Below are 13,188 nucleotides of genomic sequence, written 5' to 3'. Positions count from 1 at the left end.
TATTTGATATGCCAAATACAGTAACAACAAGTCTCACAGTGGAGACATTACTGAGCCCACTCAAGCAAATCGATGAACAATGGGAGGACAGTGCTACAGTGCTAAGGTTGTAATACATTTACTACATAAACCACAGACTATTTATGCATCTATTCTTAGCATGTGGGTTATGTATTTTTAAGTTATTGTCATAGAGAGATAACTCAAAGGGTTGGAGTTCATATTTTTATTCCTGAAATGCAGATTTTTTTCCCCAGCATCACCTGGTCCCCCGAACTCCACTAGATATGATCCCTAGGCATTGCTCTTTAAGTATCCCACAAGTACTGCAGGGGTAGCTATTTCCAATAAACATTACTGTTGAATTGCATTTGAAACCTTAAAAGTGGACACTGTCACCATTAAGTGTGAGGGTGGTCTTTTTCAAATTCCTGTAAACTGGATGTTTTGCAACTCTCAGTGAAAGTGATGTAGTACTGAGATACAGTTATAAAGTTGTTTCCTTGTTCTCTGTCTCTGTCTTCTTTTAGTCACTGAGGTTTGCAATACTGCTATTGAAAGATTATCACAAATATCACTTTACCTTCTTTAAGCACTCAAGGAACTAATATTTTTGGTTTTTGAGTCATATAGAGCAGTGCTCAGAGTTTAGTTCTGGCTTTTTGTGGGCTCAGGGGACCATAGGGATTGACAGGAACAAAGTCAGGTCGGCCACAAGGAAGGAAAACACCCTATCTCTGTATTACCTCTTTGGCCTAAGAACTAATATTTTACCAATATTTCTTTCAAAGTTTTTATCATTTTTCATCTTATTACACATTTAATACAGAAATTTAATTTTAACGTGATTCATAATTAAAGTATACATTTACTGTCTTCAAAATCTATGTTCTTTTATAACTCAAAGATTGTCTTCATAATCTTTGTTCTTATATAACTCAAAGATATTTGTAATATATTTAGAAACATGAATTATATTTCATTCTTTTCAGAATTTTTTGCTTTACAATGTCAGAGATTAACCCAGGGCCTCACATAAGCAAGGTAAGTGCTCTACAGAAAAAATTACTTCCAGGGCTCCTTAGAATGTTTTAATTGTTCTCCTTTTACATCCTTAATCCAGTATGAGTTTTATTTAATTATTTATTTAAACTTTTAAAGAATTATTGCGACTTAGATAACATAGTTACACTAGTGTCAACCTTTTTGTTTGTGATATACAAAGCTATTGCATCACCACTAAAGTGTCCTGAATCTGACCTTCAGCCACTTTTGAAAATAGATTATTTAGTATAGTTTAACTCACACACACACACACACATACATATATATATATATATATATATATATAGTGCTAACATTTATGGTTTACATTATGCCCAGTCTACTCTATAATTCTTCCCATCTCCCTCTAACCTGGTATTCTCAGTAATCAAGGACGAATCAAATGTTCGTCTGATATTTTCTTATTTTGTTTCTTATTTTGTTTCTCTATATACCACATATTTGGTACATGTCCTCTCCATCTGGCTTAATTTGCTCAGCATAATATCCTTCAGTTCCATCCAGTTACAGTGAACTTCATTATTTCATTTTTTTTCTTGTGGCTGCTTAATATTTCATTGTGTACCACAGCTTCCTTATCCATTTGTCTATCTTTTGACATTTGGGTTATTTCCATACCCTACTAATTATATTGAGTGTTGCAGTAACCATAGGTGTGCATACTTCTTCCCAAATTAATGTTTGCTTGTTTGCGGTATAAGTGACTAGAAATGGAATTGCAGATGACATGGAAGATTATCCTTCCTTCCTTCCTTCCTTCCTTCCTTCCTTCCTTCCTTCCTTCCTTCCTCCCTCCCTCTTTCTTTCTTTCTTTCTTTCTTTCTTTCTTTCTTTCTTTCTTTCCTTCTTTCTTTCTTTTGAGAAATCTCCATATCCAGTAGCATTTTACAAAACAAATGACTAGAACAGACCAAACCAAACAGAAATGTTCTGTCTAATTTTTACATATATGTATTATACTTTGCATGTTTTTTCTTTGTTTTTTTTAATTTTCAGGATTAGTTTGCTAATGAAAATTTACTCGATGGTAAATGTTTCTATTCTGAATAAAGAAAAACATATGTAAACAAAAAAGATGTCCTTTTTTGAATCAAATGTGATTATTTTGTGGTTTTTATCCATTTTCTTCACTTTTTTATTGCAGTGAACACTCCAAGTAAACATGATGGAAGCAAACAAGACACAAGTGACTGAGTTTATTCTCACGGGACTTACAGATATTTCAGAACTCCGGCTTCCGCTTTTTCTGGTGTTCTTTGTCATATATCTCACCACCATGGTGGGCAATCTTGGACTTATTTTTCTCATATGGAAGGACTCCCATCTCCACACCCCCATGTACTTATCTCTTGGTAGTTTAGCCTTTGCAGATGCTTGTTCTTCATCTTCTGTTACCCCCAAAATGCTAGTGAATTTTTTGTCTAAAACTCATATGATATCCCTCGCTGAGTGCATCACCCAATTTTATTTTTTTGCTTCCAGTGCAAACACAGAATGTTTCCTCCTGGTAGTAATGGCTTATGATCGCTATGTAGCTATATGTAAGCCATTGATTTATCCAGTTATTATGTCTAATAGCTTTTCTATTCATTTATTGGGCATTTCATACATTATTGGATTTCTTCATCCCATGTTGCATGTGGGCTTGTTATTCAGATTATCTTTCTGCAAATCTAATATAATACATTATTTCTACTGTGAAGTTTTACAACTGTTCAAGATATCCTGTACTGATCCAGCACTTAATATGATCTTGATTTTTTTATTTTCAGTCGTTATTCAATCTTTTACTTTTATGACTATCATAATTTCTTACTCCTGTGTCGTTTTTGCTATATTGAAACAAAAGTCTGGAAAGGGCAGAAGCAAAGCCTTCTCCACATGCAGTGCTCATCTGCTCTCTGTTACTTTGTTCTATGGCACTCTCTTCTTCATGTATGTGCGACCTGGGTCTGGATCAGCTGAAAATAAGGATAAAATGTATTCTTTGTTTTACACAGTCATAATCCCTTTCCTAAACCCTTTTATATACAGTTTGAGGAACAAAGAGGTTTTAGGGGCCGTGGGGAGAATAATAAATAAACAGATCTCTAGGAAAGGTCTTTAAAAACCTTAATCTGCAAAATCCCAAGGTTTGAAGGTAAGCAGTTTAGATTTGACTTTAAATTTTATTCATTTTTAATTTATGTTTGAGTTTGGACCACATTTGATGATGCTCAGGGCCTTCTCCTGGTTCTACATTCAGGAATTACTCCTGAGTGGGGTCGTGGTGGGGAAGGCTAGAGGGAACATATGGGTTGCTGAGTTTTGAATCCGGGTCACTGCAAATAAGGCAAAGCTCTGCAATCCTCCCACCATATACTATTGCTCTGACCCATGGCATTAAATTTTAATAGAGAATTAATATGTAGGGGAGTTTCTTGGTGTTATGTGATAGAAGTCAGTTAAATGAATATATTTTTCATTGGAGGATGTTTTATATTCACTTAATCACTTAACTTTCCATTAGTCATCGATTTGCTCGAGCGGGCACCAGTAACGTCTCCATTTGTCCCTGTCGCGTGCTAGTGCAGCCCAATGGCATCTGTTCGCTCCGGGAACATGAAGCGCCTCAAACCAATCGTTCATGATCTTGACGAAGAAGTCTTGACCATCTGGTAGGTGGGCGGCCACACGGTCTTTTGACATCCCGTGGAATCCAGTCAGTAAAAGCTCTAGTCCAGCGGTCGTCTTTAAATATCATTACGTGACCAGCCCATCTGATTTTTGACACCTTGGCAAATGAGACAGCGTCCCTGATTCTTGATCGTTGATGGATGTCAGAACTCTGGATTCTTTCTCTCATTTGAGTGAAACGTGATATTCCAAGCATAGCTCTTTCTATTCTTCTTTGGGAGACCTGAATAGTGTTCTCGTTATAGTACTCCAAGCTAAATCCTTTGTTTTCTACAAAGCAAAATATACTTTTAAAAATGCATCATTGAGAATTTTCAACTTTTAACTCTACAAATTCTTTCAAAGTTAAAGTAGAGTAGTTTGCATTGTACTGGAACAAACACCTGGATGTTTCTATTGGAGGTTGTTTGATTGAGTCAACATATTACACAGTGCAACTTTACAAGTTTTCAGACTCAACTGAAGTGCCTTAAAAGACAATTTACTTGAATAGTAACTAAATATATGAATAAATAAAATAAAAAGCATAGACTATAACAGTCTGGTAAATTTTTTCTAAGAATAGTGAAACTGGAGATTAGATAAAAAGTGGAATAGTGGGGGCTGGAGTGATAGCACAACTAGTAAATACAATGGGTCTCATTCCCCTGACTCTGAAAGAGCAACCAATATGGTAGCTTTAAGAAGGATGAGGAAGGAGAGGCAGATAAAATCTCAAGGCAACCTAAGCTGCCAAAAAGAAGAACAAAAATGACTATCTGTAATTTCAATACATATATGCTGGCATCAGATGCATCCATCGAGGACCTGATGGTACAAGTGCAAAAGATCAAGTACAACATCATTGGTCTGACTGAGACGAGAAGGCATCAATCACATCATGCCATTTTCGACACTGGAGAAGAACTTTTCCTCAGAATATGCGACAAAAAAGGTATCAGTGGTGCTGGTGTCCTTCTCAACATAAACTTGGCCATGAGCACTGATTCATTCGAATGCCTAACAACCCGAATCGAACAATTACACTCGAATAGATGTAGCTAACTTCCAGCAGTTTCTGTCTTCATTGTCTATGCACCAACATCCAATTATGATGGAGAAATTGAGAAGTTCTACATGGAGCTGGAGAAGATCTATAAAGAAAACCACACTTTCTACAAGATCATTGCTGGTGATTCTAATGCCAAGATAAGACTGAGAAGATCAGCCAAAAAACTCCACATCGGGACCCATGGCCTAGAATGGAATGAACAGGGTGAGAGACCATCTGAGATCATCATATTGACCAAAACCGTCCATGGTAACTCACAGTTTCAGAAGGCCCAATCTAAACGTTGGACATGAGAGTCTCCCAGTGGACGGTTACACAACGAAATTGACCACATCGTATTCAATTGACGGATTTGTGTGACCAATGTCGTCCCAAAATTCCAAAGAGTATTGGGCCACTGTCTCCTTCGTGCAAAATTCTACTTCATGGAGCGGGGAGAAAAGACTGCAAAGTTTAAGAAGAGAACTCCCAGAATGACCACCAATTGGAAACTCTTTGGCACTATTGTGGCAACATGGGAAGATGCCGTCATTGACAACATTGACAAAGAATACGATCGACTGGTTCAGCACCTCCAGATTGTGCAATGAACACCTAGAGAAAGAGAAAGCCACAAAAAGATGCCTGACTTCGAAAACTCTCGAGCTCATTCACCAATGTGGCTTGGCGCAAGCTTCAGGCAACCACAAGCGAACATTCGAGCTCGCAAAGCAGTGCAGAGAAGCGATAAAGGAAGACCTCAAAGATAAAGAGCAGCAAGGCTGGCAGAGGCGGCAAAAGCCCTGGAAAAGCATTCGCAACACCCGCCTGTCCTTCACCAACTACAAGACCAAGATGACTGCCCTCCAATATCCTGATGGATCTATCATATCTTCCAGAAGGGCAATGGAGAAGATTATCCATGACTTCTATTTGGATCTCTTTGATAGCCATGTCCACCTGCCCACATACCAAATTTCATAGGATGAATATGTCATTCCCAATGTTCCCCTTCCAAAATCTGACACGCCATTTTGTTGGTAAAGAAGCAAACAGCACCCGGCCCAGACAAGATCAGACCTGAACACCTGAAGAATCTGCCATCAGTACTCATCAATACATTGGCTCGAATCTTCACATGCAACCTGTCTGAATGCAAGGTTCTGTCCCAATGGAAAACCAGAAGGACTGTAATACTATACAAGAAGGGAGATATTTATGCACAACATTGGCAACTATCGCCCGATCTGCCTGTTGTCTGTCAGCTACAAGCTGTTCACTCAAGTCATCCTAAGTAGGATTGGCAGAACACTAGATGAAGGACAACCATGCGAGCAAGCCAGGTTCCGAAAAGGATTCAGCACCATCGACCATATCCACATGATAACCAAGCTCATTGAGGTTTCTCAGGAGTTCAAGATGCCACTCTGTCTAATGTTCATTGATTTAAAGAAGGCCTTTGATTCTGTTGAGACTAAGCGGTCATCGAAACCCTAGCCAAACAAGGCATTCAAACTCAATACATCAGGATAAGAACACTATTTGGGTCTCCCAAAGAGAAATCAAAAGAGCTATACTTGGAGTATCACGCTTCACTAGAATGATAGTAAGAATCCAGAGTTCTGACCTCCATCGACAATCAAGAATCAGGGACGCGGTCTCATTTTCCAAGGCGTCGAAAATCAGATGGACTGGACACACAAATAGATTTGGAGATGACTGCTGGAATAGAGCCATTACCGACTGGATTCCACGGGATGTCAAAAGGATGAGTGGCTGCACACCTACGAGATGGTCAGACTTCTTTGTCAAGACCCTAAATGATCTGTTTGAGGCTCTTCATGTTCCTGGAGCGAGCAGATGCCACTGGGCTAGGCTAGCATGCAACAGGGATGAATGAAGATGTTACTGGCGCCCACTCAAGCAAATCGATGAGTAACGAGATGTAAAGTGATCAAGTAATCCAGTGATCCTACTGGCATTCAGATTACTTCTAGCTAAAGTCAATGAAAGCTCTATAAACTTAACTGAAACTTCATGTCATTCTTTTAAGTGCTTAGAACAAAGCTGGGTCTGGACAGAATAGATACGCATGCTTCCCAAGGACTTCTGCACTGGTCTCCGGCAATGTAAGACCCAAAAATGGTGCTACTACTATCCAAATCACTGTTGGCAGAAAACTAATGTTCTCAACACTTCCCTAGAAGAATCAAAATTAGGGGTATTTCCTTGATTTAGAGTTCTTTCCAAAAAAAATACTTTCTATCGGCAACACCTTTCTATCTGGGAGATCAACCTAGTTGGAGGGCATGGGATTTGTTATACTCTTCCTCTTCCCTCTCTTCTCGAAAACACAAAGCTTTATTTCCTTAAGATAAAAGCCCCATTGACTTGATAATTTATACTCGTGTGATTGCTATATTAAAGCAATTGAAAAATAACAGAATAAAAAACTACTTAAAAATGACTTAAGGATAATAAAGTCACCATGGATATAATTAAAAAAAAAACATAGTATGAGACTAATCCCTGAAGACAGCAAAGGTCCAGGAGAACTGGTCTATGGCTGGAAGCTTGCCACAAGTAGTTGGTCTGGGTAGAGGGCAGTTAGGATAGAAAATGGGCCACTATGATGTACGACGATGATAAGGTAAAGGTAAAGGTAAAGGCCCTCCCGTTGATCGTCGATTTGCTCGAGCGGGCCCAGTAACGTCTCCATTGGAGACTTTGTTGTTACTGTGTCTGGCATGTCGAATACTCTCGGTAGCTTGCCGGGCTCTCCGAGAGGGGCAGAGGAATCGATCTCGGGTCAGCCATGTTGGCCGCTTGTAAGGCGAACACCCTACCCGCTGTGCTATCGCTAGAAACAATTGATCTGGACAAGATCTGAGTGTTTAAAGTAGGTAAAGGGACAAACATGATAACCTTTTAGTACCTGTAGTGCAAACCATAATGCCCAGAAGGAATGTAGAGATAGATAGATAGATAGATAGATAGATAGATAGACAGATAGATAGAGTCAGTCTGGATTAGGGGGGAGTGAAACTAGGGACATTGGTGGTGGGAAATGTACATTGGTGAAAGGATAGGTGTTGAAACATTGTATGATGGAAACCAAACCATAAACAACTTTGTAACTATGTCCTATGGTGAGTCAATAAAAAATACTATTATGAAATAGATAAATAAATTTTTTAAAAAAGAAAAATTTATAAAGAACTAATATTGTACAAAATTACATAGATAATTTGGTAGAGAAAGAATTATTTCATTAAATGATGCTGCTAGAGTGATAGCATAGCAGAAGGGCGTTTGTCTTGCGTGTGGTCAGCCCGGCTGAGCTGGGTTCGAGTCCTCCACCCATCTTGGAGTGCCCGGCAAGCTACCAAGAGTATCTCGCCTGGACGGCAAAGCCTGGCAAGCTACCCATGATGTATTCGATATGCCAAACACAGTAACAAGTCTCACAATGGAGACATTACTGGGCCAGCTAGAGCAAATCGATGAACAATGGGAGGACAGTGTTACAGTGCTATAGATGTTGGAATTGAATGTTTGTAAGCAAAAATGAGCTTGGGCCCTCACTCGCTACCAACGGCCTGCCTCACCGCTGCCCTGCAGAAATGCTTCCATTACCAGGAGTCCTTTGCCATATCATACCAGTGTCCAGGGCACTGGCACCTCATCTCACTTGGGCTTATGCCAAAGATGTCAAATTTGGTGCAGATGCCCGGGCCTTACTGCTTCAAGGTGTAGACCTTTTAGCCTATGTCGTAGCTGTTACTGTGGGGCCAAAGGAAAGAACTGTGATTATTGAACAGAGTTGGGGAAGTCCCAAAGTAACCAAAGATGGTGTGACTATTGCTAAGTTCATTGATTTAAAAGATAAATATAAAAATATTGGTGCCAAACTTGTTCAAGATGTTGCCAATAACACAAATGAAGAGGCTGGGGATGGTACCACTACTGCTACTGTATTGGCATGATCAATTGCCAAGGAGGGCTTGGTAAAGATTAGCAAAGGTGCTAACCCAGCGGAAATCAGAAGAGGTGTGTGTGATGCTAGCTGTAGATGCAGTGATTGCTGAACTTAAAAATCAGTCTAAACCAGTGACAATTCCTGAAGAAATTGCTCAGGTTTCTACTATTTCTGCTAATGGAGACAAAGAAATTGGCACCATCATTTCTGATGCAATGAAGAAAGTTGGAAGGAAGGGTTTCATCACAGTAAAGGATGGAAAAACGCTGAATGATGAATTAGAAATTATTGAAGGGATGAAGTTTGATCGAGGTTATATTTCCCCATATTTTATTAATACTTCAAAGTATAGAAATGTGAATTCCAAGATGCCTATTTTTTTCTGAGTGAAAAGAAAATTTCTAGTGTCCAATCCATTGTACCTGCTCTTGAAATTGCCAATGTTCACCAGAAGCCCCTAGTCATAATTACTAAGATGTTGATGGAGAAGCTTTGAGTACACTTGTTTTAAATAGGCTGAAGGTGGGTCTTCAAGTTGTAGCAGTCAAAGCTTCAGGTTTTGGTGACAATAGGAAGAACCAACTTAAAGACATAGCTATTGCTACTGGTGGTACTGTATTTGGAGAAGAAGGATTAACTCTGAATCTTGAGGATGTTCAGCCACATGACTTAGGAAAAGTTGGAGAGGTCATTGTAACCAAAGATGATGCCATGCTATTGAAAGGAAAAGGTGACAAGGATCAAATTGAAAAATGTATTCAAGAAATCCTTGAGCGGTTGGACATCACAACCAGTGAATATGAAAAGGAAAAACTAAATGAACGCTTGGCAAAACTTTCAGATGGTGTGGCTGAGCTAAAAGTTGGTGGCACAAGTGATGCTGAAGTGAACGAAAAGAAAGACAGAGTTACAGATGCCCTCAATGCTACATGAGCTGCTGTTGAAGAAGGCATTGTTCTGGGAGGGGGTCCTGCTCTGCTTCGGTGCATTCCAGCTTGGACTCATTACCGCCTGCTAATGAAGATCAGAAAATTGGCATAGACATTATTAAAAGAACACTCAAGATTTCTGCAATGACCATTGCTAAGAAAGCAGGTGTTGAAGGATCATTGATTGTTTAAGAATATTATACAGAGTTCCTCAGAAGTTGGTTATGATGCTATGGTCGGAGATTTTGTGAATATGGTGGATAAAAGAATCATTGATCCAACAAAGGTTGTAAGAACTGCTTTACTGGATGCTGCTGCTGGAGTAGCCCTCTCTGTTAACTACAGAAGAAGTTGTAGTTACTGAAATTCCTAAAGAAGAAAAGGACACTGGGATGGCTGGAATGGGTGGAATGGGAGGAGGTATGAGAGGTGGCATGTTCTAATTCATAGAATGGTGCTTTACCATTATTAATGAACTGTGAGAGGAAGATCAAGGCAGGTGCTCCTCATCTATAACTTCAGAGAAGTCAGTTGAAGGAAAAAAACTGAAAAAAAGGCTGGCTGATGTTTTAAGAAAATCGCTATAATCATCAGTTACTGGCTTCAGTTGACAACATATAATGGTTTACTGCTGTCATTGTCCATGCCTACAAATAATTTGTTTTGTATTTTTGAATAAAAAGACATTTGTACATTCCTGATGACTGAGTGCAAGAGCCATGTACCAATGTACTGCTTTCAACTTAAATCACGAGGCATTTTTACTACTATTCTATTAAACTCAGGATTTTAGTGCTTGCCATCAACAGATGTGGAGAGTAATTGTGTACAAGATAGAAAACTATCCAATTATGTGACAACCTTTGTTTAATAAAAATCGTTTAAAGTTTAAAAAAAGAGCTTGGATTCACAAACTATGCAAACACAAACTCAAAACGGGTTTTAAACTTAAATGTCAAAACTAGAAATATAACACCAAAAAAACAACTAATTAAAAAATTGATAAACTTCACTTAAAAGAATTACTTAAAAAAAAAAACTAAGGATCTGCGCGGGACGGGCACGGAGGCCCAGCTCTGGGCAACCAAGCTGAACTGCTCCAATTCCAAACAGGTACAGCCCGCCCCAAAGGGCCTGGGACCCTCTCTGGGCATGTGCAGCTAGATCCAGCTCCTAGAAAGCCAGTTTCACCCCTGATCTGCGCGGGACAGGCACGGAGGCCAAGCTCTGGGCAACCAAGCTGAACGGCTCCTATTCCAACCAGGTACAGCCCGCCCCCAAGGGCCTGGGACCCTCTGTGCGCATGCACAGCTAGCTCCACCTCCTATAAAGCCGGTTTCACCCCTGATCTGAGCAGGACGGGCACGGAGGCCCAGCTCTGGGCAACCAAGCTGAACGGCTCCTATTCCAACGAGGTACAGCCTGCCCCCAAGGGCCTGGGACCCTCTGTGCGCATGCACAGCTAGCTCCATCGACATTCCCAACTCCTCGCTCAGTGCCAGGGACTCTTTCCGGAGCCACGGCCGCTAACACGGCCGCGAAATATTTTTCCACTACATATGCCATAGGAACCATAAGCTACCTTCTTCGATGGAAACTTCTCTAGTTTAGCTCAGTCACTAGAAACACAGTAGCCAATAACTCATAAGCCTATCTTAACTCACACTGCATATCAAGCAGAATAGTAACAGTGAATGTTAAGGACTAAACCACAGTTTTCACAATGGTAAAGCAACGCAAAAGCCCACCAAACTTTCTTATTGAAGAGTCTAGGCCAGATGACACCAACAGTACTGCAGTGTTAGACAACCTCTCTGACAAGGAATTCAGGAGGGAGCTACTTAGGATGCTTAGGGAACCTAAAGAAACAATGGAAAGCAATGCCAATAGAAGACAAGAGGATTTGAAGGCAGAAATGAGGAAAATGCAATCGGAAATGTCAGACCTGAAAAATCTCGTAGGCGAATTGAAAAACTCAGTGGAAGGCCTCAGCAGCAGAGTAACAGCTACTGAGAAAAGAATCAGTGAGCTCGAAGATGAAGTTCAGAGACTCTCCAGAAAAGAGCAGAAAATGGAAAAGAGACTCACAATTCGGGAACAGATGGCAAGAGAAGATTGTGATGAAGCCAAGAGGGGTAACATAAGAATTATTGGAGTCCCAGAGGTACAGGAAGAAAACCTTGATGAAGAAACTGTCAAAGACATCATTGCTACAACGTTTCCAGAGCTGAAGAAAACTTGTGACCTTATTCAGGAGGCCCGAAGGGTACCAGCTAGAAGAAATCCGAATAAAAATACCCCAAGACACATTCTGATCAAAATGACCAAAACCTTAGACAGAGACAAAATTCTGAAAGCAGCAAGATCGAAGAAAGAAATCTCTTACAAAGGAGCATCCTTAAAATTCACAGCTGATTTTTCTGATGAAACCCTTATGGCCAAAAAACAGTGGTGGGACATAGTGAAAAAACTCAATGAAATAAATGCCTTCCCAAAAATACTTTACCCAGCGAGACTCTCATTCATAATAGAAGGAACAGCACACAGTTTTACAGACAAACAACAGCTCAGGAACTTCATAGACTCAAAACCGTGGTTACAAGAACAACTAAATGGGCTACTTTAAGGCAAGAAAGGCCCCTCAAATACACCAAATTTTAACAGAACAATGGGACAAAATCCCATAACAATAATCTCTCTTAATGTCAATGCGCTAAACGCACCAATTAAAAGACATAGAGTGGCAGGATGGATTAGAAAATTGAACCCAACATTCTGCTGCCTGCAAGAAACTCATCTCAATAGTCAAAGCAAACACAGACTCAGAGTCAAAGGCTGGAAAACAATCCTACAGGCAAACAGCTCCCATAAAAAAGCTGGGGTAGCCATCCTAATATAAGACCACATCGATTTCAGAGTGAGGAAGGTTATAAGAGACAGTGAAGGCCATTTTTTATTGATAAAAGGATCTGTACAACAGGAAGAACTTACAATAATAAATATATATGCACCTAATGAGAGACCAGCAAAGTACTTAAAACAACTACTCATAGATTTGGAAAAAGACATCAACAGCAACACAATACTAGTGGGAGACTTCAACACTGCTTTGTCACCCCTTGATAGATCAACCAGACTCAAGCTTAGCAAGGACATACTTCATCTGAGGGAAACAATGGAAGAAAGGGACTTAGTAGATATATACAGGACACTTCATCCACAAAAAGCTGAATACACATTCTTCTCAAGCGTACATGGAACATTCTCCAAGATAGACCACATGCTGAGCCACAAAACATGCCTCCAAAAAATTAAGAAGATAGAGATTGTATCGACAATCTTCTCAGGCCATAATGCTCTGAAATTAGAAGTAAATCACATACAAAAACAGAAAACTAAATCAAACACCTGGAAATTAAACAGTGCTCTACTGAACAACGAGTGGCTTAAACAGGAAATCAACGAGGAAATCAAAAGATTCCTAGAAACGAATGAAAATGAGAACACGA

General features: G+C 39.8%; 1 protein-coding gene and 1 pseudogene across 1 annotated transcript; both read left to right on the top strand.

Moving 5' to 3' along the window:
• The first annotated feature begins 2,227 nt into the window (after positions 1 to 2,227).
• Positions 2,228 to 3,172, top strand: LOC130045709 (olfactory receptor 5AC1-like). Its single transcript, XM_056138551.1, has one exon. The coding sequence runs from the start codon at positions 2,228 to 2,230 to the stop codon at positions 3,170 to 3,172; it is 945 nt and encodes a 314-aa protein (XP_055994526.1).
• A 5,183-nt stretch (positions 3,173 to 8,355) lies between these two features.
• Positions 8,356 to 10,451, top strand: LOC130045691 (60 kDa heat shock protein, mitochondrial-like; annotated as a pseudogene).
• The last annotated feature ends 2,737 nt before the right edge of the window (positions 10,452 to 13,188 follow it).

The sequence above is a fragment of the Sorex fumeus genome, unplaced genomic scaffold, assembly GCF_029834395.1.
Source record: "Sorex fumeus unplaced genomic scaffold, SorFum_2.1 ptg000129l, whole genome shotgun sequence".
NCBI classification, from domain to species: Eukaryota; Metazoa; Chordata; class Mammalia; order Eulipotyphla; family Soricidae; genus Sorex; species Sorex fumeus.
The sequence above is the reverse complement of the archived record's forward strand: the minus strand, read 5'-3'. Positions and strand labels throughout refer to the sequence as shown.

What these genes read in the sequence shown, in the direction of transcription:
- LOC130045709 (XM_056138551.1), top strand. Translation starts at nt 2,228, where the DNA reads ATGATGGAAGCAAACAAGACACAAGTGACTGAGTTTATTCTCACGGGA.